The sequence below is a fragment of the Miniopterus schreibersii genome (assembly GCF_964146895.1).
Source record: "Miniopterus schreibersii genome assembly, chromosome: 14".
In the NCBI taxonomy this organism is placed as follows: Eukaryota; Metazoa; Chordata; class Mammalia; order Chiroptera; family Miniopteridae; genus Miniopterus; species Miniopterus schreibersii.
This window is the reverse complement of record NC_138114.1, coordinates 14,290,262-14,317,444: the sequence shown is the minus strand read 5'-3', so window position 1 is coordinate 14,317,444 and position 27,183 is coordinate 14,290,262. Positions and strand designations below refer to the sequence as shown.

Here is a 27,183-nt window from a genome sequence, read left to right as displayed (position 1 = left end):
TGCAAGCCCCGCCTCTGCAGCAGTTGGGGTAAATTCAAATGGACGAGGGCTCCGAGGAGGATGGAAAGAGCCTGTCTGGGTGAGAAGCGGGTTGCAGGCCCGAGAGGCAGGCGAGGTCACTCGGGAGTGGTGAGACAATGGGCTACCCACCCGCTCCTCTACCTACTCGGCCTCAAAATGCCCAGTGACATGTGGACGGGGGAGACATTCGCATCCCAGACCCACTACAGCGTCCAAGCACTGTGCCCGTCAGCAGAAGCGATCGACGAGATGTGTCGCCAAGGCAGCAGAGATCAATCCTAGATCAAGCTACTCAAAACTGCCCCAGCAGTCAGAGCACGCAGCTGTTCAGTCAAATATTTTGCTCAAGAAGGTAGAAGCCAACGAGAAGCAGGATTGCTCAGCTCAGACGCATTTTTCTCCTGAAACACACGCCTAACAAACTATGGAAAGACATCCTCAACCCCGTTTTTGTTCTTTGGCAAATGTCTGTTGAATTCCTACTGTGTGCCTTGGCTGCTGGGTGCGATACACTGAGAATTCAAAGGCCACTGCCTGTGGTTGACTTCTAGAATGCTCCACTGGGAAACCGCTCCGAATGGGGTTTATGTGGAGTGTTAGAGGATCACAGAAAAGAGACCCTTGAATTCTGACCTGAGGTGGGAGGTAGGGCCGTGAAGAGGTCTTCCCAGAGACGGCAATATCTGAGCCGTGTTTAAAGCAGGAGTCAGCGAACTTTTTCTGTAAACATCAGGCCGTAACTCTATGGGGCTTTGTGAACCATATGCTTCCTGTTGCAACTACTCAGCTTTGCTGTTTTCACTTGAAAGCAGCTACGGACAATATGCAAATGAATGACCCTGACTGTGTTACAATAAAACTTTATTTACTAAAACATGCAGTAGGCCAGATTTGGTCCATGGGCCACAATTTGCTGACCCCCTACTTTAAAAGATGGGTGAGCTTCCATCAGCAAGGAGAGGACGGGGCAGAATCACAGGCACAGGAAGAAGTTACAGAAATGTGCCCAATAACAAAAACAGGACATTTTGAGAGAATCATTAGATGAAGGATACTTACATGAAAAATAGAACTAGTAACATAGGTTGGGGCCAAACTGTGGTGGGCCCTGGATGCCCTGTTAAGAAGGCTGGAGGCTGTCCTTTGAAAACAAGGAGCCATCAAAAGTACTTTTTTCTCTTAAGAACTGGATGACAACATGATCAAATCTGTGTTTTAAAATAATAAATGCAGTGGTTGTCTGGTGGCAAGGGGGACTAATTAACTGGAGGGTTGTGGTGGCAGGCCAGGCGAGAAGAAATGAGTGCCCGAACCTGGCCGTGCCACTGAGAATGTCAACAGCAGGTCTGAAAGGTAATCAGAGACCAAGGCAGAGGACTCAGCCATCAGTGGGGAGAGAGAGAGAGCAAGATAGCAGAATCCTTAGGATTTCAAAATGCGTATCAACACTCACTCAGCCCATCTCTAGACCATCCTCACAGCAGGTCTAAGGGCAATGGCTTGGCCCACTCTTGGCCCCATTCCTAGCACGAATCTCACTAATGAGAAAATCAACAAGAAGCAGCAGCGCCCAACTCTTCATAAAGCAATTTAGGAAAGGCAATGATGGGGAGTCCCAACACCAACCGGACCACAACGATGGGTTGAGATCAAGACCATCCTCAAGGAGAGAAATTTTAATAGAATTTTTTTAAATGGCATCTCTCTCCACCATCCATTCCCCTCTTGCTTGCTCTCCAAGCTTCCTGCCATCTTCCAGGAACACACGAAATTCACAGCGTGTCTGTCCCCATGTCCCTTTCAGAGATGGAAAAGTCCTAGGGGCATCAGTAAGACGCAGAATGACCAGACCACAGTCACAGTTGCAACCCCTCTACGAGACAGGTCCTGTTATTATCGCCACTGTACGGAAGGGGAAACTAAGGAAAAGAGGATTTCTCACACTTGCCCCAAGTCCTAAGGTGGGAAGTGATGATGTCTATTCTGGGTTTGCCTAGATGAAATGAGAAGATGTCAATGCCTTGAGAAGCATAAAGATTCGGACGTGATTAAGGCGTCACTGTTATTATAGCATTGGGCACTCACTGAGCATCCAATTGGTGAACATACCAAAGCGTGTCTGTGCCAGGAATGATTTCCAAAGACCCCAGAAAACACGCAAGCCTCACCCCTTCTCTCCCTTTCCTTGCTCTGAGGCTTCCTAAAATTTCAGGCTTTAATGGCCAAGGAGATCACTTAGTTCACTGCACAGTGAGGGGAAGAGCTGGGAAGTCCTTAATTTATATCAGCGAGGCAAACACCCATCTCCCTCTTAACAGAAGAAACCTGTGAAGTGGTCCTCTAGGGACTAGCCTCTGACACATTTCACATCCACAGCCCAAGACTTCCAGGTCACAAGACCTGAGCCCCTCCCTCCCGTCTGCATTCCTGGCAAATGTCATCCCCTCATTTCCACTGTGCACCTCCTCTCTCTGCGGGTCCCTGTACCTCCTTTTTCAGTAACACCTGTTTAGGGCTCTGGCTTTGAAGCCTCCCTGCTGGACGTGTTCTCTCAGTTGGATGTGTTACAGGCCATATGTGGAAATTTACTCATCTGCACCGGAGAAAAGGCCGGATCAACCTTGACAAAATGCAGAGAGCAATTCAAAGCCACTCCAAAGTAAGAGCATGCTTGGCGCAGCCTGAGATCTCTGTGAGCAATAGAGGAAGCTCCCTGCCCCCTCGTCTCAAGCAGAATAAACAGAATAATGGCTCTGCATAGAAAACAGCCATGAGACACTCAGCCTTTGGACACCTCTAGGTGGGAGGAACTGTCACACGGGTGCTGTTGGATTTGATCTGCCCACCTCAGGTCAGAGTCAACGGCCCTAAGAGTCCCGAGCGGCCGTAATGTTTCTCTGCATTTGCACACGCTACCTGGCCACCTGCAAACGGTTACAGCTCTCGACAAACGGGCCCCTTTGCTCATTTTGGCTTCACCAGATGCATTATTTTTGTGCCACTCTGACTCAGAAAAAGTGATCAGGTTCATCAAAATTAGTAAACCTGAATGCTAATGTCACGAGTCCTTGAACTTCTAGGACGAATGCTCTACATATACAGGTATCCCTGTCTCTCCTCACTTGAGATGTTGGTGAATTTTTCCAGTGATTTTTCTCTCTGTTTCCTTACCTCCCTTCCCAATATTTAACCTTCGCAAAGAATATGAAATTACCTATCATTGATAATTTTCAAGATCCTTCGGCTATGTCTTTGATTGTCTTGCTATACTCCCCCCTTAATCTTCTTGTATCCCAGTTCTTTATGTTTATATAGATAATATATGTCTAGGTATAGATATATTGTAAGCCACTTAGAGTTTCAGGAAACGTCACAGGTGCGGGGCCACCCTGGTCCTGGCATGCTGCTGTTCCTGGAACTGATGGCTGAGAATCCCTTCATTTACTCTTTTGACTCATCAAATATTTACTGAACTAGAATCTCCAGGCCATTTCCTATTCAAGTCCTCTTGCCAACACATGAAGCCCAAGCAAGGCCCCAGCATGCTACATTTCTGACCTCGGAGGGAAGGAAGGCAGCCCGTAGGTCCTTTCACGCCCGGGCGCAGTCCAACAGGCTCCAGCCCAGAGAGCCGGCATCGGCCGGAATGGAGATGACTTTAACGCCAGCCGTGAGCTCCACTCCCAGGGCATGGCCCCGCTGTCTGTCTCTACACCGCCCCTCTCTGCTCTGTCCGTCCACGTTGTGTGGCTCCGGCTCCGGGGAGCAGCCTTCACTTCACTGGAAAGTCCTCAGTGCCGCTGGTCATCCGATGCAGACGCGCCTCCACAGCTTCCACTCTGGGCTTAGGGGTTTTCTCTGTAGCTCCAGGAGGCTCAGTGGGAGCCACCCCGCAGCACTGGAGGGGATAGATGGGGCTGTCAGGGTTTCTAGGAGGGGCCAGGGGAGATTTTTCTCTTGCTGTTTCCTCGATGGCAGAAGGGCAGCTCCTCGGGAGGGCTGAATGAGCTGTTTAGAAAAGAAAAGTCACTGTGGGATCCCCGGAGCCTTTGCCCAGCTCATCTGGACACCAGAAGGATGTCTCCTCAAAGCCAGAACCTATGGGCACCTCCCTCCACACGAGGCCCAGGCGAGCTATTTACAAAAGGGACTTTCTCGCTGAGATTTCAACAGTGTGGCTCCGACAAGGCTGCGCTTCCTTCTGTCCGTTTAGAGTCCTCCTGGGGAAATGGTTGGCTGGGAACGCAGAACTCCTGTAAGCAAACGCGGGGACGCCGATTCCCTGGTGATCTAGGTAATTCAACGTGCTGGTCTGGGAGAAAGCCCCCGAGAGAGGAAGGACAGAGTCAGCTGGCGGGCTGACTCTGCTGCGTCCGTCCGCTTCCAGAAGCCGCCGCCTTGGCCTGCACGCGCCGCCCCTGGGAGGGGCCCGGGGCTCCAGGGCGCTCCCACGCTGTTTTGGCGACCCTTTGGGGTTGATGGTGTGTGAGTCCTTCAGCCACGGACGCTGACAGAGACACAAACGGCGCAGACGAAGGTCTTGTGCGCGGAGAAATAGAAAGGGAGAGAAATCTGGGCTGCGGTACTCGAAACGCCACGTGGCTTCCCCGGATCCTGCGTGGCAGTGCCTCGCGGGAAATGTGTTTTGTTTCCACCGGAGATGTGGCTGAAAACTACAGTGGATTTGCAGAGACTGGGACACAAAGTACTTTATTTTTCCCTCGCTGGATGGAGGGAGACGCGCCGTCTCCCTGAGAGAGATGAGAGGGAAAGGGGCTCGTTGCCGTACAGGGATTTAAGGAAATAATTCCCATGAGCTCTCACCGAAGCTGCGGCATGCAGCTTGAGCCAAGACCCCAGGGCTGGTCACACATCCCAGCTGGTGGCCCCACTTGCTTTGCTTCTGGGCCAGTGACATTACGCCAGCCACTGCGAGCTGCCTGCCTCCCTCACCTTCAACACACCCAAGGTGTGACTCTTACTGGAGATGGAGAGAGTGGGGAAGGGGGAAGCAACGCTGGTGAGGAGAAGGAAACAGAAGGAAGGGCCGCAGGGCCAGGGGCGCGGGGGCCGCCCTGGGGGTCTCACGTCCTGCCGAGACTCAGTAAGGGCCCCTCCAAGGAGAAGAGCCCGCTGAGCCCACGCGGGTATCACGATGGCTGCCAGGTCAGCTGGGGAGAATTACGCTCCAGACGTTCAGCTAACTGCTTCAGAGCTTTCAGCTACACTTTCTTTACTGAGATTTTGCACATGGGTAATATGCCTGAGCTGTGGAGTCCTGGGCTGGCCATCACCCTTGCTTCCCTTGCTTCTCAGAGCAGCTGGGGGGGCCTCCTCCCACCACAGCCTTCCTTCTGCTGGTCTTCACCTCTCAGGGTGTCTCCCAACTGCTCCCTGGGCTCGTCCCTTCTTCCACAGCTGCCATAAAAGTCCTCCCGAAACACAGCCTCAGGCCTCGCTTCCCCGAGCAAACACCCTGAATGTGTTCCATTGTGTTTGGGATGGAACAAAACCCTCAGGGCCTAGCCCCTGTCAATACAGGCCCTGCTCACGCTTGAGGGCCCCTCTCCCTGAAATCTGCTGAGCGGGACTCAAGCTCCAGCCGAATCCGGGTGACCGACCAGCTGTTTGGCAGCAGGCTCCCCACCTCCCCACTGCCATAGCTTTTCTCATGCTGTTGGCAGAACACTCTTTGTCCCCTGTTCTCCAAGGCACATCTGAAATGTCACATCCTGTGGGATCTTCCCCTGGCTGACCAACAGGAGGTGACCCCTGGGCCTCTGCACCGCCAAGCACTTTGCTCCTCTATTCCCCTCATCGTCTTAAGTCTTCATTACTGAAATTCTCATCTTTGTCTCCTTCCTTGGGGACAGACAGACCTATGGATCTTCAGCTGTGTAGCTGAGTGACTCAACTTACTCCCCAGGCTGCGGAGCCACCCAGCTTGTTTTCAAATCCCAGCCCCACCACTGCCTCGCTGCGTGACCCTTCCCAGGTCATTTAACTTCTTTGTGTCTCAGCTGTCTCATCGGTAAATGGCACCATTTACAGGTGCCTTGGCTGCTCATGTTAAGGGTTAAATTAATATTTATAAAGAACAGAACAGTGTCTGCAATGCAGCAAATGCTATGAGTGCTAATCTTAGCAATATGCACACATGTACAGTGTACACACAGGAGCACACGCACACACACACACTGAAACACCCTTGCTGTGTCGGCAGAGTACCTCACATCGAGCAGGAGCACAGACTCCACTGAGTCCACTCTGAGCTCGAGTCCAGGGTGAGCAATTAGCCACTTCCTAGTACCCCCAGGTTAACATGCCCCGCTCCTGGGAGATGGGATACATACACAGTAACAGCAGATCTGTCTAGGGAGTAGCCTTTACTCAGGGCAAAAACATCAACCTAGCCTGAAAGGGAAAGCAATTTCCAGCAGATCTTGGCAGGCCTCTCTCCTCACCGATGAGCATGATCTGTTTATAATCTCCACAGCTACTCCATCCGAAAATGGTTCCCAGTATGCTGTACTAGGCTCATTGCTTCTAGGCTTAAATGCAAATCAAAGACCCCAGACTCTAAGATCTTTCCTATATGCATGCTGGCTTGTGTCCTGAATTGGTCGAGCCAGATGACAAACGTCCATCTCAGATGATGGGAGCATCCAGCTGACATGAGGGGCATCATGTGAGAGGGGAGGATGGAGGCATGCTGAGGCCACCGGTGCCTTGGGTGAGCTGCCCACTACGTCTGGGTGGCACTGGGAGGCAGGAGGCGGTGAGGCTGTGCCACCACGCTGCAAGCCTCTCTCCGGCACTTTACACCATTACTGGTCTGATACTAATTTGAGACAATGCCCAATCACATCACAACAAATTAGCCACAGACACGCGATTGCAATCAACTCGGGGGCTATCCTGAGTGCGGGCTGGGGGATTCCCTGTCTCTGGGAGCCGCACGTTCCCACAGATGTTTCTAAAAGCCTCTTCCCAGAGGCCCATTTAGAGAGAAATTAAATGCAACTTTGACTTAATTAACGTTTTAAATGATAATGAATACAATGTAGATTCATAGGAGGCATTTACATTGTGTTGTAAAATTGATAAAAATTTAATAACTCTTTGTTAATAAGTTATGTCTCCCCAGACCCATAAAGCCTAAGGCACTGCAGACTCCAGACGGGTCTAATCCAGGCTCCTGGAACAGGTGGAGGAGGGAGCAGAGATGGACTTGACATTTGCTCCACGCTGCTCTAATTCAAACCTCTGCTTGTTCATCAGTACTTTATTTCCTACAGTAAAGGTCAGGATCGGGGCTCACGGCAGAGCCTTGACAAGAGAGCAAGTGAAAGGCGGGCTGGCCCTGGCATCTGTCGTCAAGGTGGTGGAGGAGGGGATGATAGAAAGCTAACTGGCCACCTCTGTCCCCACCATGGAGGTAGGACAGAGTCCACTGCCCGGTGGTAAGAGCTGTCAGGGTGAGTACTGTGACACCCGGCCACTGTCCTGAATAAAGATGCAAACACGATTTCCACGTCCCCTTGCCTTCGGACCCTGCTCGGCTTATTGGTGGCACACTGTCTTTTCTAGTTTGTCCTTGAAGAGCCGTGTCACCTATGAAAGCATGTCCCTGAAAAGGGAGGTGTCCCAGTGATGGGGTACACTCCACGGACCCTTCAGTCTTTCTTTGTTCTAACCTTTCCACTCCCTGTCTCCCAACTCAGTTTCAAAGGATTGCTTTTGGAAAACTGGCTGCCATTTGCCTACTGTTCCCTTTCTCTCTGATCTGTATGTGCTGCCTCCTCAGAGTATATTTATCTTAAAGAATTCTGCAATACTATGAGGGGGAGACAACAAGGTCCCAAAATGCAAGTCGACTACATCACCAGTTGCTAAACTGAAAAAAACACACAAAAATTCAGCTATTGCCCGGCTGGTGAGGCTCAGCGGTTGAGCATCGACCTAGGATCCAGGAGATCAAGGTTCGATTCCAGGTCAGGGCACATGCCTGGGTTTCGGGCTCGATCCCCGGCAGGGGGTGTGCAGAAGGCAGCTGATCAATGACTCTCATCATTGACGTTTCTATCTCTCCCTCTCCCTTTCTCTCTCTGAAATCAATAAAAATACATTTTAAAAAATTCAGCTATTTATTATGAATGAAAACCTGGTTAGTTTGAAGCCCTTTAAAGATGGGCAATTTAAGGGTTTCTTTTCACAGGAGATGTTGCCCAAGCATGATCACTGCCCTACAACGCTGACTTAGGGAGCCGACCGCTGCATAAGCAAGTGGGAAGGCAGATTTCCAGTCAGCTCACCGCTAAACGTGGCCACCATGAAATCAAGTGAGAGGCAGTGGCTTCTATAGCCTTGTCTTCTACCAACAAAGGTGTCCTAAGAGGCCCTCCCCAGTGCAACATTAGTCTCCTGGGAGGATTACGTGGCTGCCCAGACCACCTGGACTTCTTGTGTTTACTTCCCACTACAGAGTGTAAATGGCCAAATCAAGACACGTGGGCCACGGATAGCTACAGAGCTAGAGTATGAGCCAAGGCTGCTTTAGGGATTGGTGTCATGGGGGGGGGGGGAGAGGAGGGGGGGGTAGAAAGAGATCCTAGAAGTAAAATAAACAAATAAAATTTAGGATTGGGGAGCTGGAGGAAGTCCCCCAAAACTATATATAAAAGAAATGAGGTAATGATAGGCTGTTGATTTTTAAATGTAGCTTATTAAATTCAATCTCCCTTTAACAGGCAGTGGAGGCTGTCAGCACAGGGTGTGTCCTATTATGGACATTTTCCTAGAGCTATTTCCACCCCCTGCCCCAGTATCTGATTTTATGTACTTCAAAATGCCATTAGTTCACTCGAGTGACTCTAGTTCTATTGACAATGTTAATTCTTTGCCTGTACAAACCAGAGGCTACGCGGGATAAGCTGATTTTTGTTTATTATCTGACAAGACTCAAGATTGCACTGAACTGATTCTGGTATGTCTCCCTTCAACCTAATCGTATCGGACTTCTCGTCTCGACCTGACCACTGGAGTTGAATGCCTCCTTGCATTATATTTATACCCGAAATAAAAGTCATGCACAATTTAAAATTAGCCACAGTACTTTGGAAAAGGGCGTATGCAATTGTGCAGGTTTAAACTATTAGAAAATTGAAAGGTTGGTGTGAGCGATCACACGTGTACTTTAAAACTATTTCCAAGTGCAAGTCTAAGAGCTGTTTCCCTTCTTGCACATAATTAATTTGTCCATGCCACAGTCCCTGACGGTTTTCGGCCAGCATCCTGTCAGGCAGGTCTCAGCAGGTTTGAATCAATAGGGCCCTGTGTTGTCACTGCATCATAATTTTAATTTTCCCTTTCTGTTAGACTTAGCAATCAGATGGCAGGCAAGACAAGTAATAAGAATAAATTCTGAACAGAGAAAAGGGACCATTTTACGAAGTTTTATTGAGGGGAAATGGAACTGATTGGAACCTAAATCTATATTTATATGCGTGTCTGTTGCTAGACATATATTTTTATACTTATTAGCACTAGAACATGGTTACTTGTAAAAGTTTTTTAAGAGTGTCTTTTAAAAGAGCTGGATCCTCTAAAGTGGAAACAAAGCCACAATAACCAGACATGGACCCTTTGCGCACACCGATCCCGGCCTACCGTGCTGAACCGTTCAGTCTTGCCCCAGACAGAATCGTCTTGGTATGAATCCTTACTGGTCACTCTGCCTTACTTTTCTGACACCGCGTTTTAAGCCTTTTGTAAAGGACTCCCTCTCTGCAGAGCTTTTTGTCAGCACAGGCTGGCCTCACATCTCTTGTGAGTGGAACAGAAGGAGACACCAGTGAGAGCCGTCGGCGACTTAACAGAAACGGATAGGCGGTAATGGGCCACACCTCGGAGGAGAGGTGAGCGGAGCAGGCAGGCCCTGCTGGTGGAAGGCAGGTTTCTAAAACTGTGTGAACACTTTTAATACATTACCGCTCCTCTGGGAGCCGGCTACTTCTCTTCCCACTTCAGAAAACACATAATGGGACTTTGTGTTTCAATTTAATGTCCCTTGAAAACGGAAATCTTTCCCCTTATAAGAAAAAAAAAAAAAAAAGTAGGAAAGAGGGAGACGAAAGGCAAGAGAGAAGCGAATTAGGCAGCCTCCAAAGCACGCTGGCTCAACTGGGAAACTGCGACCAAAGCAAGCTCCGTAATCATATAATGACCTTTAATGAGTGTCTTGGGAAACAATACAGCCCCAGCATAAAAGACAAAGGGCAAAACCCATCATGGCTCTGCTGACACTAATTCAAAATGATTTTCAGAACAACTAAAGAATGTAAGAGAAGTAATCTGATCCGCCCATCTGACCTCACTTTGATTCAAGGGCCCTTCTCCTGCCATTTCTAATTGTCAAACCCTCTACATTTCACATCTGCTCATATTTAATGAAAAGCCCGCTCTCACCACTGCTCTTTGAGTCAACCAGCTCTGTCAAATGGGCACCACCCAACCCCACCAGCAGCGAGGGGAGGCCGGGGATGGCTATTGGAGCTCTGCCAGTGGAATTCCACATAGAGATAGACATTTTTTAATTGGAGGAGAAGGGCTCATGTGGGCGCACAAAGGGGCTAAAATTGGAATGGATTTTCTTAACTTATTATTAATGGTCAAAGGTGAGTGGTCTCACACAGGGATGGATGAAATCTGCTTTTGTTTGATGGAGTGACGACGGCAGAAAGACTGATGAAACAGAGGCGGCAAGCCCCCCCAGAGCTGTCAGTACCAGTTAAGGCTTCCACACAGCCCGAAGCCCCATGCTTTCCACGGTGAGGCTGATTTCAGAGGGGCAGGAAGGACTGCAAGCTCATGCACAGGATGCTTCCGAGAGGACCGGACAATGCCCGCCCCGAGTTTCTCTTCTCCTGGCCTCCATCAACACTTGGATTAAATTGCAGAGCTGAGAAATCCCTCCAATTATGGTTTCTTCTGGATGAAATGCAAATTACACACACTGGGTATCATAGGCCTACACGCAGGTTTTGCTGTGACTGGTATGAGTGACCAGTGCCAAGACATGACCACAAAGCCCTAGTTTAGAGCCCGAGTGGCTCCTTCCTTTTCTCCACTGAACCTCTGGCCAAGGTTTGAGAGCCCAGTAATTATGTGGCAACAGCAGTTGTGCCTTAGGCAGAAGGGTAACCCAGTGGTTGATGGTTACATTCTGCACAGTCAATCAAAGTGATGTGGCCAAGAGGGGCCACCACAGCCCACCCCATTGCTCCTCCTCATGAGCTCACGTCTCTGAAGCTGGCGTCTTGCCACACTTCGTAGACACAGAAATTCTTTGCCTGGTGGTGACCTAGTACACCTTGGAAGTGTCACATGAAGAGAAAGAAGAACTACGATGAGAATTAGGAGTAAGAATTCATACCATGGCCTCTGTAAGAATCATTATACAGAAACCTTCTTTTCTAAAAAGTTCCTTTTTAGGTCAATGTCAAGACAAGAATTAGACAGTCCCAAATCCCTCTCAATGCAACGTCCACTAGCTATCACTTTTACAAATGAGTCTTGTCCCTTGGCTCTGTTCTGGAGAGGCAGTAAATCACCAATTTGAGAGGATGATTCACGGTCCTAGGTCTAACTTTTGCAGATGACTCTAAGACAGCTCAATACACAGACCATGCCTCAGACCTGAACTGCAGGTGCAGACACCAGCACCCGGCCTGGCACACTTATCCACCGCACACAGTGAAGTTAGGGCTCTCTCAGCCCTCGGAGCCTCTGTGGGTCACTGGTCACACAAGCACACCGGGCTAGGACCACCTTCAATGTCAGCACAAGCGAGTGGGGGCAAGTTTCTCCTGGGAGTAAATGCTCAAGAGCAAGGTGCTCTTCTCCATCCTGGTTGCCGGTCTGAATTAACCCCTGCTGGTGGGGTCAATTCTACCAGCTCTGTGCACTTAGGGGAGAGACTGGGTGACAATAGGGTCACCAATAAATGTGTTGGGTGCTTTTAGGAAGAAGGGATGGAGCACAGGAGGAATAATTGTCTTCGCCTCCCACGCTACCAAATGTGAAAATACGATCATAGCTACATTTATGGCATCCAGGTCCTCACATGGAGCCACAACCTCTCCTGCCCTTAGAGGAGGACCCATAGCCCAGGGCTCTGTGTACAAGCTGGAGCTTACGGTAGCATCACCTAGGAATCGTGTCAACGGAACACCAGCAAAGCCCATGCTGAAGATGACTATGAAGGATGTCTCAGGAATCCGGCATAGCTCCGCTCCGTCAGCTACCAGCTCAGGACCTCAACAGGTTCTTCAACGTCGCTGAGCTCGCAAGTGACAAAGGCTGACCTCAAGGGCCATGCGACAGACTCAAGGCACTCATGGAGGTTCACTGCTTACGGTTTGGGTTATTTGGAATCACAGTTGCTACAAGATACCTTAAACAGGGGGCTCCATTTTTGGAAAAATAAAAGATATTTTGGAATGATGTTTTGAATTAGTCATCATTTTGAGGGGCAGCTCTAGAATCCAACAGTGTATATAGGTTGGAAGATTTAGAACACTTTTTTCACACCACAGGACACAACCTGGCACTGGAGGAATGGGATACAGGTTAGGGAGACACAGTAAAAAAAAAAAAAAAAAAATCCATCTGCATCGAAACCCTGGTGTATTTTGGAAATGATCTAAACTCACTAAAAAGAATTTTTTACTACACTAGTTTCCCTTCCTCCCTTCGACCCAATCCAGAGTCTAAGCTTTCCCCAAACATTAAAATATACATTTCCACACATCTCTGAATTAACATTGAATCTGATGTGCTGTCACATTAATTTCCATCTATCTGTATTTAAAGGAGAGAGGGAGACTGTCACCAGGCTGTAAGATCACAGTCCCGATGCTATTCCAAGAAGCACACGTTAGCAGACGGCAAGGGAGGCCTTCCCCACCACGGACACAGTGACACAGGCAACTGGGGCAACACGTCACCACATACGAGGTCACAAGGGGAAGAAAACACCAGCTAGACGGACTCACAGGACCACAAGGCACAACACAGACAGGGATGATACCACAGACAGCACAGACACGGAGCTGCGCGTGTTGGGTTGAACTTACAGGCACGGAAACTGGTGGAGCAATCATTAACAGAGACAGAAGAAAGTGGGAAGGCTCTCCCAGGGGTGTCCATGTTACCACGCACACGGCCTGACATGCACGAGCAGTCACGCTCAGAACGTCCGCAATCAAAACAACATGCCCGTCTCATTCTCTTGTAGATGGACATCTTGGCTATAGCCGCGTGGCGGGTGAGAGGAGAGGAAGAGGGGTAGTTAATGCCAAGGTCACGCACAGCAAGGCGGCTGCAAGGGCGCTGCAGGGATTTAACACAGGTCTTAGTTCACATTAACAGTCTTGACCCAGAAAAAAAAATGCAGTGACTGTTGGTAACAGTTTGATTGTACATCCCACCCCCCCAAAAAAAAGCAGTGAAAATATAAATTGCCTTTATAATCCCCCAAGGCTGTTGTGTATGAATTTCCTCCCCTAGGTGACGCGGGGGACTGCAGGAAAAGGGCATGGCTGATTACGATCGGCGTCTTGGATGAGCAGAAGAGCACATGATAGACAGCAAAAACGTAAGGGACATTTTCCCCCGGCACAATTAATACAGGACAAAACAGACACACAGCCAATCAATGGACTGCTGGCTTGGTACAATAAATGGCTTCTGCGAGATGCAAAAATAGCTAATATGTAGGCTTTCTAATTTCCATCCATTCCTGGGCATTAGGCAGAGCCCGGGACAGGCTTTCATCAAATTAGATGGGAAACGATTACGTGTTAATATCGAATCTGAGGATGCCTCTGCGGAACTTCCCCAGAGTGAGCCGACGTGATGGCTACAGGAATTTACATTTACTCTTGACAGAACAAATACCCAAATCTGTCCACCTACGAAATGCAGCTACTCCAGGCTGACGCTGCGTGGTTGACATTAGAGGCAGTTCAGAAATAAAAAATCACGCAAAGCACAGGAGAGGCTGGTCTATTGGAACATGTTTACCATTCAGGGGTGTATGCTCTGCTCAAAGCTGGGAGGCTCTGAAAAATCTCATCTCCTCTTCTCTCCCCACCCACCAAGATTCAGAAAGCAATCGGGCTATTGGTTAATCTTTGTTTTTTCTTATACAGAAAATACTGGCCAAAATAGGTTAAAAATGACAAACATGAAATAAGAGGCCCCATGTAAACTATTGAGACTCAGCCGCAGCATCGATAGTGCCTGTACTGTGCTGCTGGGGGCCCAGTTGCTGGACCTCGCTGCCGTAGTTCTCCATGTCCTCACCTTTACCCTCCACGCCGGCTTACAGGTAAGTACAGGGAGAAGCTTTTTGTACTTAATCTGATGCTACAACAGGCAAACGTGTTTGCTCATCGCATAGCCTGACCTGGGCTGCTTCTCTCCCCGGCGGGGGGAAAACTCATAATTATCCCAAGCATCACAGCCAGAGAGTCACCTGAACTTAAGAGAGGTGTTATTCCCTGCGCCCACACCTTCCATTTCGAAAGTCATATTTCCCCCCTTTCTTTTTCTTTGTGGAGAGTGGTTGCACCCTTACTTTAAAATACGGCTTGTGGCTTTGCCCTCCTTGAATGTTACAGTCACCAGGAAGAGGGGTTTAAATCTCTCAAATGGGTCAAGTCCTGTTCTAAGACCTTTATGACTTGCCATACAGTATATTTGTCAAGCAGGGGTAACGTTATGATTGTGAGGAACAGGCACTGGGGGAGATGAATGAGAGATCTCTTCAGCAGCAACTCCATTCCTGTAAACTCCGCTCACGTTTTAGTGACACGTTCTCTTAGCATCCTTGCCAGTCCGTTGCTCAGACGGTCACCATGCAGCCCCGGCCCTGTTCAATGTGTGAGACATCATTCCTGAGCTTAGCTTTTGGGGGGGGGGGGGAAGTTCTACTATAGCATTTGAATCAGGAGAATTCAGCAAGCGTGGCGTCGAGGCCCAGACACTCTCCAACAGCAGTTACTAAAATCAAGGCAGGGAAAAGGGCTCCCGCCGAAGACAGGAACGTAAAGCTATTTTAAACACATCCAGATCTGGAGTACAACTTGGAGGCCACGCGCTTGTTTTTTTCTTCCCTAGTTCTTTTACTGGAAATATTGATTTGTTATTTACACAGAAGAGGGAAACGAAGATGATTTTTTGTTTCACTGTAGATAAATTGTTTTGAAAAAAATTTTAATCAAATGCTGTAGCAGAAGAGAAGCCCATCAAACTCTGAAATGCTATGCTTCTCATTAGCAACAGTCCCTGGTTTTCATTTTCATCCTGCCATTTGGGTTCATATACAATAATAGAATCTGACACATTTATAGGGAAAGAAAGTTCTTATATATATACCGTCTTTAAGGACAGAGGGAGGGAGGCTGGGGGAGGAATGGTTCTGAAGCGGTTTTGTCAGAGGTATGACCATCATCATGGGTGATTTAAAGCTCCGACTTGATAAGGATTCGAGAGGAAACAGCTTAAACCATCGCCTCTCGGGGACTGTTTGCAACTGTGACCGTTGGCCCTTCTGGAGACCATGCATTGTTCTAAAATTTCATATTGTTAGCATGCAGGAACAGGCTGAAACTGGTAATCAAAGCAGCAGAAAACCATTTGCTATAAGAAGATTAAATGTTAATTATAAGCAGTCACATTCCAAAGCGGCATATGCATAAAAAGGAAAACATGCTGTTACTCGTCACTGCTTCCCAGCCATCGCTTTTACACTCACACCAAATACAAAATAGAAATCCCAGGAGACAAACAAGCACCACCACAGAAAAGAAAAGAAAAAATCAGCGACAGGGATCAATGAGAGGCTCAAAGACAAGACAGAAACAGTTCAAAATGATAGAGCCCCAGGTACTGACAAACCTTTGCTAGTTACAGTGTCTAGACCGAGGTGCCCCCGACTGCAAGGGTGGCCCTTTAGCTCTACTTCTGGAAGAGTCTGTTTTCACTGGCCCCCTGTCAGGTGTCTTCACCTCTATGCTTCCAGGTTCACTTTCTTAAACGTGAGGCCCGTGCAGACCTCCCACCTGGTGGAGTGACCCACAGGCTCACAGGACGTGTGTCCCAGCAGGGAGAGCCTTCCTCTGGGCCACGATAGGAGTCAGGAACGAGCTCTTTAACTAAAAACGGATGACGGTATGTCTCCCTGGTGGTAGCTGTTCCAGAAGATGCGGACGCTCTGTGTGTAAAATTATACTCTCCAGTTGTAAAATAAAATTGCATCAAAATTAAGTCATGGACCTCCTAATGTGGAAAACACCACCCCCTCGTCTCCCTCGACGCTCTCCCGGGCTTCCTAATCCTTTGGTTTTGCTTTAGCGAATCACAGATATTCAGAATCACTGGTATTTTATTTCCATTTCTCTGTGATTGTTTCCTTTTCTAGAGCTGATGTAGGTTAGAAGGTTAATTTCAGATAAGAGGGTGCCATTTAAAACTCCCAAGGTTAGGTTTCAAAGAGCAACTTTGAAAGTTTCAGTATTTATTTAAAACAGAAGTAAATTTCATATCTACTCCATAGCCATAAAAAGTGCCCTCTCTCCTTTGGTGTTTGCTGATTTTCTTTATTACATAGTCACCCAAGGCTCTCTTCCCAAATCCCAATCCTCAGAAGAGGGAGTTTTCCCCAGGATTTCAATGGTAATACAAGTGGATCTATGAGGACATCTAGTGAATCTGTGTGGAAGAGCAGCCAGTTGACATACTACCCGAACTAGCTGGCCTTTCTCTGAAAGGGGGGCAGGAAGAGGCCCCTGTGTGCCTCTAAGAACCAAAATGTGTGTGGCATTAATTCAGTGGCTTCTCACAACAGGTTTTTAGGAGGCAGGGGGTTCAAAGGGTTGAGAGGCTCTAGGGCATGGTCCTAGAGTGGTCAAAAGTGGCACATTGCTCCTGCTGCCATGGCCAGAGGAGTAGGACCACTTCAGCGCCGGCTGGCTGGGTCCCCTCAAAGCTCGGAGGCAGCCTCCTGAGACAGGGAACAGACAAGAGCGTGTCCCTGGTGGATGAACTTACTGTAGCTACTTGTCATTCCATCTCAGGTCTCTTGGAACTTTATGCTCAATGAATTGCCCCCATAGGCCAGCTTAACTGTGGGAGAGCAGAAATATCAGCCTCTGGGGACCTGCTTTTCTCTTGGCCCACATCATGAAGTTCTTGCTCTTGGGCTAGTGCCACAGGTTCAAAGAGATTCTGTGGTTGCCAAGAATTAGACCCTGGGTCTCACCTTCCTCCTCAGAACTCTGTCCTAACAGTTTTACAGTTTGAGAAAAAACTTTTATGTGTTTCCTTCACCACAATGAAGTGAATATTCATCCAATATTTCCATTATGACTTCCTCATGCTATTTATAGAGACAACATAAAAGTATTTTCCCTAACAGACATCATCAAAGGTTTACTCCTTACTCGTGTTTAAAACTGGAAGATTTTTCAGATGTACTGTTGGACAACTTTTCCTATATCCTCAATGGTTGTGATCATGAGAAAGGACGCCTGTGGAGATGTGGCTGCTGTAGATGTGCTTTAGTTACTGCTCCTTCCTTGCATGAAACTGACAATCAGCTGTCAAACTCTGGTTCTCTGCTGTTAGCCCTTCCCAGCCAAGCCTGGAATGGAAGACGGAGTTGGAGGCCAGCCTGTTCTCAGCACCATCTGCCTCCTGCATCAGCAACCAAATTGTCAGCCAATTTCCAATTGCACAATCTTAATTTCCAGGGTGGGCTGGAAGGGGCTGGAGAAGCAGTGCTGGGCTGAGAGGCTCAGATGCAGTTATCCAACTGCTGGGGGGGAAATATTTTAGGGTACAAATGGAGCAATTCAGGGGAAGACTGGTGTAGTAGGAAAAAAAATCTGCCATTCAATTCATAGACACTTAGCAGATCGCAACCTCAGGTTTAAAATCAATGCAGTGCAGGAAGGATTGCTTCCAAGCCTCAACCCTGGAGCTGCTCTTCGGATGCTCGCAGCAACTAAAATTACAGGTAAAAACATCCAGGGAAGAAAAAGTTCACTGAGGTGTAAGGTTGAGACATTTGTTTGACATGACGGTGGGAATCAAAGGGCATTCTTTCAAGTCCTACAAATGAGAAGCGATGTCTTCGCTTAGCAAAATTCCTCCTATTAGCTTCTGCAGGGAGAAGAAAGGTCTTGCAGGTGGTTTTCCCAAAACGGAAAGAGGGGGAAGGAAAAGCTAGTTAATGTCAACAGCACAGAGCTCGCCGAGCTGGCTGGCCCTGCCCCCTTGATATCACACTGTGGCTGGAGAAGACAGAGGAATTTGGCACTAGAGATGTTTGTTAATTGACATCAAGACTTCCCACTAATCCTGAAGGATCCCTAGATTCTGTAGGCAGCTCTGAAGGTATAAAAGTGGCTCCTGCCCTCAAGCCATCCTTAAAGGTGTTCTGCAGGTAAAGAGACCCCCAGAGTCAATTTTGGTACAATTGTGCATGGAATTGAGAAAGGTCATGCTCTGTTTTGCTTGTATACTGAGCATTCTACGCGCTTAGACTCTGGAGACGAGCCAGAACCAGATGACCAACTTGCCTCTTCTGCTGCAAAGGAGTCTGAGAGGACCAAGTGCTGAGACATCCTCTCCAAATCCCAGGGCTGCTGGGCTGAACTGGTCTGCAGGTTGGGTCTCGCTTTCAGTGGTTTCATGTACATGAGTAAAGACCCCATGCTCATTTCTGGTGCCACTGAAAGCAGCATTGCTCTCGGGCCCATGGAAATACTGGCCTAAAAGCTCCTGCTCAACTGCTGCATCTTGTTGGATGGGGGGGGGGCTCCTACTCTTTCGGTAAGTCAGGGGCTCAGCGACTTGCATGTATGTTCAGACGTCTGCATAGCTCTTTAGTGCAATGGAACATTCTCCTCCAGCTACCTTTTCTGCCTTAAACAAGTAGATGTTTGCTAAACAAGCAAACATCTTCCAAGATGCCTACCACCTGTAGAGGACCTGGGGATGTCCTAGTGGGTACTCACTAAAGGAGAAACTTTACTTTAAAGCAAGGGAACCTCATAGGCTGTCGGAAATAATTACCACGGTGGAAATAATTGTCTCCATTAAAACCATTTAGATACTTACAGTCCCAAAGCTGGGTGTCCAGTTAATTCTTTAGCAGGCACTTTCTCATATAGAGAGGCACATATATTATAATAAATACATCACTCTATAAAATAGCTCTACGTTTATATATAAAAATGTACATTTTTACATATAAAGTACTGGTACACATAATATATATATATCACAACACAAATATATATGTAGTATGTGTGTTTGCTTCAATATAGGAATTCGAGCTCAGTAGTGGAGGAGACCAAGTATAATTTATCAAACGCAAGCATGGCAATGGCCCCCAATCGATGAGGCATCTCGAACTCTAGTGGTAATTACCTCAGCCTACTCAGTGTCCCCTAAAGGTCCTGAGACAAGGCCTTCAAGAGAAACACTGCTGTCAAGGTCTTATTTTCAAATGGAAAAATAAGACAGTGCCAGAGGCTGGCAAGAAGCTGGGGGGAGGGTGGAGATGAACAGAGGGGGCTCCTGCTCTCAGGTTCTCCAGCTTCGGGCTACTCTGCAGATTGGGCTGGGTAAGGGAGTTGGGGCATGATCCATTTGATTCACTGCTACATGCAACATAAATACCAAAAGGAAAAAAGAAACTGAAACTGCACAGAAAATAAAAGAAGAATCTCTTCTAGAGAAAGACAGGGGGACTGGACTCCGGGCTGCTGGGAACCGGTTTTACTCACAATAGATCACTACCAGTGTGCAGTTAAAATAGAGTAGGGGCCGCATTCCAAGGCAGCAAAGAGAAAAAAATAAATCGAAAATATGTCAATGATTAGAAGTTCAAGAAAATTCCTTCAAACACATCAATGTAGACATGACTTGTCCCCAAGGAGTCTGCCCTTTGGCAAACTTTCAGAGGCTGGGGGAGAAAACATCAATCATTAGACCAGGTTTGTTATACAGAAAGAAGAAATGGGTAAACAGATTCGGAGAGCTTGCTCCTTGGCCAGACGCTGAATGTGACCCTCTTCCTTGATGGAGAGCTATGAAGAAATGGAAAGAAATGCAAGAGTTAAACTATGCTGCCAGGCATGGAATGCCACACTCGCTATTTCTCCAGGTAGTATGACATGAAATGTTCAAAGTTACTGAGCTAACGTGAATGGAGAGGTAGAGGCGGGGTGAATGGGGATGAGCTTGGGGGGGGAAGGAGGGTTGGGAAACTGTGAATGAGGACCAGTGGCTGTCACCAGCTCTGCTCTCGTGGCGTTGTATCACTCCAGGGTGAAATATTAATACCTGGCCTAACAGATTTGGACAAGTGGCTCTTTGGGACAGCTGCCCTCTCAACTTAGGGCATCGGGCAATGTGCATTCAATTCATTATTGACAATTCCAGCTCCTTCTAAGGAGAGTTTCTTTGCAACCAAAACTGAGCTTCCCCCAGCTCCTACCTTGCCCGGTCTGCCTCGTGTTTAATAGCTCATTTATTCTAACTACCACCTACATATACACACCCGCATCCTGCCCTCTGGAGCACAGGCTGCTGGGGCCTTTTAATCAGAAAGGACAGTATGTGGACAATTCTGATTGTTTTCCAACATGAACCTCAGAGGAGCCCATGTGGGAAGGAGGGTGCAGAGGGAAGGGCGCGAGGCCCTGTCACACTGGCTTCGGTTGGAGAGGCATCTGTGCTGTGCGTGATGGGGGACCACACGCCCCGCTCGCTGAACCAAGGGGAATGGAAACGAACAGAATAAAATTATTTCAGACAATCGTGCGCGTGATGTTAAAGAACGCTGCTGTGTGCTTGCCTAGGAGCAAGGTGGAAAAATGTCCTAGGGGCCAAATCCTCATTTCTAGGGACTTAAAAATGCATCTGAGGGGATCCACCACAGTGGCTGGGGTGGGGGGGGGCTCAGCAGGAGTCCCAGCAGCTTTCTCTGCGTCCTTCCATTCCCCTCCTGCCTCCCTGAATCTGCTCTCTGTCCAGTCACCAGGGAGATCCACAGGAAATAATGATGTCATTTCCTTGCATAAAAACAGCTCTATTTATCATGGGACTAAAGCCCGAGTTCCTTATGGTGGCGCCTGCCTTCCTCTCTGATCTCGCCTCGTACCCCTCTCTCCAGTCTCACCAGCTCCACTGCCAGCCTCCCTTCTCTTAAACACTGCAAACCTATTTCTGCTCCTGGCCTTTGCCGCCCTCTCGTGCCTGCCTGGACTGGGTCTCAGGGTCAGGGCTACCACGCAAGGGAGGCCTTCCAGCTCTTTCTAGCTAAAGCAGCATCTCTGCAGGGTTCCTCACACTCTCAGGCTGCCTCCAATCTCTTCACAGCCTTTGTCTCTGTCTGAATGTACCTAAGTGTTCCTATGATCACTGTTCTGTGATCACTCACTAGGGTGAGGGCTTCGGGGGGGCAGGGACCTTTCTTGTTCACCACTCCATCCCTAGCACCAAGAAAAGTGCCCTGCACAAACAAGGTACTCAAACTCGAGGAATGAGGAGTCAATAAGTGCGTTTCACTGATGCCCCGGTGGGACCAGGTTCTCTGAATTACTGGCCTCAAGGCTCTGCTGCATTTCCCACCCCACACCGCTGTGAGGGGCTCCTTACAAAGGGGCCCGGCCTCCTGCGCTTGTTACTCTGCCTTGCTCGCCTCCACCTCGGACGGCGTGTCGCTTCTGATGGAAATGATCCGGGAGAGACGCTCTTCCCGACAGGTTGTCAGAATATGAGCGCCAGAGGCTCTGGTTCTGAGATTTCCATAAACACTCATCTCGGTGGGTTGTCAGAGTTGAAAGGAGGGGCTCTGTGTATGAAGTCAATGAAGAAAGGGGGCAGAAACATGGGGCCCAGCTGCCCCAGATTTGGGAAGTAGCCTGAGTGATTTCTACAGAAACTGCTCTAGACCAAGAGTGCTCCACGTGGGTATTTGCCAAGGAGTCTGCGTGCCTTCTCCATGCTCTGGCACAGAGGCATTGCTCTCTCGCTGGTTTTACATTTACTGTGCCCCCTTTAGGGGTGGGGTGAATAAAGCCCTTGGTTGGTAGCTGTGTCCCAGGAATGGCACTCATCTGTTTGGTTCCTGCTGGTGAAAAAGTACTTTATGGAAAAGTACTATATCTGCGTTCCTACTCCCCAGGCCCAAGGTCATCACCCACTTTGCCCTTTCTCCTGAAGGAAGGTTAGGGCACAGCATCAAGAGGCCTCCGTCAAGCCCAAACCTATCTGCTGGGTCTCCGCAGCTCTCAGCAACCTCATCCTGTCACTGAACTTGAGGCCTTAATTTCTTTTTGTAAAACGAGATTAATGACACCCCCTGCCAATTACGTAGGATTATGGTGAAGATCAAAGAAAATAATGATCCTAAGGCGCTTTGAAAAGACTAAACATAGGAAGGAAGGCGTCATTAACACTTCTCTCTAGGGTTGTGAACGACCTCTGTTAGGCAATGCAACATGACTGCAAAAGGGCCACCGTGAGGCAAAGTCCACTCCAAGTCCTGGTTTCTCAGGCACTCACGATCCAACCTCCCTGACTTCCCATCTTTCTGCAGAGGCCCCCTTGGCAAGCTGCTTTGGGAGGGGTCTGAGATAGGCTATGCCAGAAACGACCGAGCCCAGTCTCGTCTACCCCGAAGAGCGGTGGTGTCTGAGGTTGGTCACTGGGGTAATAACACAGTCCGTTGGCGATGGCCAAGTTCTTTTCTTGGGCCAGTCTGAAGGTATCAGAGTTGAAAGCTCTGGCCTTTGGTACCAAAACCTGCAGCAATCCCAATGGAAAGAGAGTCAGCTCCCACTTGGGAGACCGAGTCCTCACGCTCAGTTTCCCTCTCCGCCCCAGTCCAGCGGTCGGTACCCGTGGCATTCCCACATCCACTGGGAATCACGACACAGAAACGCGCCCTCCTCGGCCCTGCTGTCCTCTCCATACACGGTACTCACTGCGTCCCACCGGACACCTCCACCTAGGCATCCCCTCAGAGCCAAGGAGTGGGACTGGCACTAGGTGTACTGCGAGGTGCTGGAGGTGGTGAGTTTTCAACCTCTGCTCTAATAACGTGAGGACAGGTATTTATTTCATGTCTCTTTAAACTGCTGGGTGAAACATAAACATGTTCAAGAAAACTCTTGATGTTTAGTGTTTCTTTAACAGGAAAAGGAGAAGGGAAATGAATGCAGGGGAAGGAAGGAGCGAGGGAGGGGCGGGGGAAAGAAACTCTACTTACGCCGTTTGCAGCCGCATTTTTTTATCCTTTTGGGATCTGTGATGTCATCATGACAGGCCTTGCAGTAAAAAAATGCCCTGGAGAAAGAGAATGGAAAAACTGACACGTCTCATAATCCACCCAAATGAAATGAGTCCCACATTTCCTCCACTGCGGTGCCAAATTAATGAAACACGCCAGCACTAATTTCCTTTAATCTTTTGAAAGGTTTAGACGTTTACAGACGGAAATGTTTGTTGCAAAGACCATTTATTTCAAACACAGGTCTCTGCGATTTGAGTTAGTGCTTCTTTTAATAAACTTTCATTTGAAAAGGAACCGGGGGAAAGGTTGCCGAGGTGACACGCTGCGTCTGCTTGCCCGTCTCTCATTTTTGAGAGCAGCCTTCAGTGCTCTCCAAGCACATGGGCAAGCAGGCCCGGGCCCTCCCTCGGTGGGGAGGTTAACACATCTCCGAAATCCTCCGTCTGATTAACTATGTATTAAAGGCGCACAAGGATGGCATTCCTCAGTCAAATGAAAATATCCGCCCCGTCACTCTGAAAGCATCCTTTCATTTCAGGAGATTAGAAAGGGACAAGCCAGAGTGAGGAATCGAGGGGTTCCCCTGTCAATTTCCTCCTGGGATTTCATCGCCCATATTTACTGTAAAGTTGGCTGGACCAACTCCTGTTCTCCAGCCTCGGGATCATGTAATAAATGAAGGTTTTCTTCTCACTATGGAGCCCAGCTCAGCTGACCACAGGAATGGAATGGGCAGAAGGTGTATCACAGGATTGGGGTGAGTAGAAGGAGACCCAGAGAAAGCAACAGGAAAAGCCCCTCATAGGACTTAAGTGGCACTATGTGATGACAAAGTGCATTGGCCATGTCCAGGATACTCTGGATGTGGCAAAATCAATTCAAGCACTATTTAAAAGCTCAGGGCCTAGAAAAGCAGCACCGGAGGCCCATGTCCTCTCAGTCCTGGGGAGGTGATAAAATTCATTGGAACAACTTCACAACCTTCTGAGTACAGGGACTAACAAAAACCCCTGGCTTAGCACCTTTACCACTCCCAACACCAAGATGAATGCCAGGGATAAACAAGGTCTGGCCTTGACCAGGGCTCTAAAGAAATAAACACAGTTCTTGACCACTTTATTTCTAGGTTCCTTTTTATGTTTTTCACAGGACTGGCATTTTGGGAAGCCACTGTTAAGACTTTTGATCTGGAAGAGATCTGAGATCTTGTAGCCAAAATCCCTGGTTCTCAAAGTCCTCATCTGTAAATGGAGGGGGTTGTGGCAACCTGCCTTAAGTCATCCTTGCTGGAACCTGGACAGCCCCAGCCCTTCTAGGTTCAAGCTCCATGTTCCTTCCACCCTAACAGCTCATCCACTATTTTTTCAAAGGCCAGTTTTCATCTATTTTACAAAAAAATTACAAGGTGGCTGACTGTTTAGCCTCAGTGGCAATGTGGCTAAGAACCAGTCAGTCATGACCTGCCTGGAAAGGAGGAGATAATTTTGCTTCCATTTCGTTTGCCTATTTTTACCCCCATTTGATGTTCCTATACATATAAATAATAATAGTTAACATTAATAGAGCACAGATTATAAGCCAGGCACCATTCTAAGCATTTAATACGTATAACACCCTTTATCCTCAGTCAATCCTTTGAAGGAGGCATGATTATTACCTCTGTTTCACAGGTAAGAAACCTGAAGAACAGAGAGGTTAAGCAACCTGCCCAAGATCACACAGCTGAGTGGTAGAACCAGGATTCAAATCCACAGTCTAATCCCAGTGCCCAAGGTCTTAAATACATCTCTACTAAAGAGATGATGAGGTGATGAGCCTGAATAGGCCGTTGAAAAGATAAAGTATAATTACTCCATGAATTAAAGCCAGATTCTGAAAGCAAAATACCCACAGGGGCCAGCCAGGTAAAGTTAGCAAGTGAAATGGGGTGAGGGTGTGGGTCTGTGGTGACCTGGAGACACATCCCCCAACTGGAGAAGGCAGAGTATCCAAGCTCCAGATGATTTTTGGGAAGTGGCGCTTCTCTGTAAACACCATTCTGCTCCCCACCCATCCCTTCCTCTCTCATGCTCACCTGGCAAAACCCCACCGTACTGCATATCTGCAGCTGAGCAGCTGCGTGTTGCTGGGGAAAGGAAACACAACGGTGCTGACTGGCTCCCTTTACATCTACAGTGGTGGATTCCAGGGGCCTTCTTACACTCAGGATCTATGCCCTGCCTCCTCCCACCTCAACCCTCTCCTCTTCCTCTCCCGCTCACCCAGCCCTTCCTCAAGTAGCCTTCAGCTGGTGACCTTGCCACATGCATCATCAAGACCAGATCTGCATCCTGCAAGGCTGGCCTCTAGAGTCTCCCTGTCCTCTGGTTTCTCATTGTGTCTAACTGGGGGAGCCAGCAGGAGACCAAAGGATGCAAAGAGATGAGCCCTCCCTACCAGCCCATGAAATGGTTGAAGCGACATTTCTCTACACAGCTCTTGGGAGGCAGCCTTTCCTACAGTGTAGCCTTTCTGTCCAGTTCCAGCAGCCCTCCTTCCCCGTGACTCTAGGGCTGAAGGGGGCTCCCCTCTGTTGCCATCTCTGGGTGCTTTGCCATCCCTGGTTGGTTTTCTGTAACCCTGCCCACAACTTTATAGATTTTCTTCACAGAGCTCTCCTCCTTTTTTCCCATTTAAGTATGTCACCCGTTCCCTGCCAGGACCCTCACTGATACAGCACCCCAATTTACATCTCGTAGGTCCAACTGCCTTTATGACATCTCCACACAACTTCCTTAATACAGCCCAATTAGGATCCTTAAATTCCTTCCACCCCACACTGCCTCCTCCCCCCATTTTTCCCATGAAAACAGGATGGCGCCCTGATCTACCCAACTGCGTAAGGCTCAAATCTAGGCTCCATTCCTGATTCCCCTTCTTTCCTTCACGTCTTGGGTCCAGTTCATCAGCAGATCCTGCAGACTCTCCCTAATATGTTCCGAACTGGTCTTAGGTCTCAGCACCTCCGCTGCCCAGCCGAGCACAAGCCGTCACCTCACCTAACCCACGCAGGAGTCTCCGAGTCTCCTGGCCTCCCCTCCTGCTCCACTGCATCTGATTTTCCACAGGGCAGGTGGAAAGGCCTTTTAATGCAAACCAGACTACGTCACCACCAGCCAAAACCACCCAGCACTCCCTCTGATAACAAACCCAACCTGTGTGTTAAGTCCTTTGGGAACTAGCCCTGCGACTCCTAACCTCAGGTCACCACTCCACTCCCCCCACACACTCTTTCTCCTCAGGTTCACTGAACACAACAAACGTTCCCATCATGTCTCCTCTTCCCTTCAGATCTCTGAGTGAAGGATTCCTCCCCATCACCTCTATCTCTGCTCTAGCGTCACTCCCTCTGACCCACCTTCCCTCCGACCCTCTCTGAATCAGCGAGCTGGCCACATTAATGTTCGCACCCTGAATAAACGCAGCTGCGATGCTCTCTTCCCTAGATCCTGAGCCCACGAGAGCAGGGACTTCTGTCCACTGCTCGCCACTGTTTCCCCAGCACCTAGTACGGTGTCCTGGAGAGTGAGTGACCTGCAGACGGCTGATGAATGAATGTTGCCCGGTAATGCTGGATCTGCAAGGTCTTCAGGAGAAATCAGTAACAGGGATTTTTATATAAAAGATTAGGGTTTCTTCATCTTGGTAACTTTTTTAAAAATTATGACTCAAACGAATCATGTCTGCAAGCCAAACGGAGTCAACGAGGCACCACTGTGTGACTCCTACATTAGATACTATGTGAAGGT

The 27,183-nt window shown here is 48.5% G+C and overlaps 1 protein-coding gene across 7 annotated transcripts in view; it reads right to left on the bottom strand.

Annotated features, from left to right (window-relative positions):
- KCNMA1 (potassium calcium-activated channel subfamily M alpha 1) overlaps positions 1-27,183 on the bottom strand; it is a 659,358-nt gene that overhangs the window by 96,226 nt on the left and 535,949 nt on the right. For all 7 annotated transcript variants that reach the window (XM_081158532.1, XM_081158535.1, XM_081158534.1 and 4 more), the window contains exon 18: positions 23,372-23,448. In XM_081158532.1, coding sequence (XP_081014658.1) covers positions 23,372-23,448 — 77 coding nt within the window. The remainder of the gene's footprint in view (positions 1-23,371; positions 23,449-27,183) is intronic.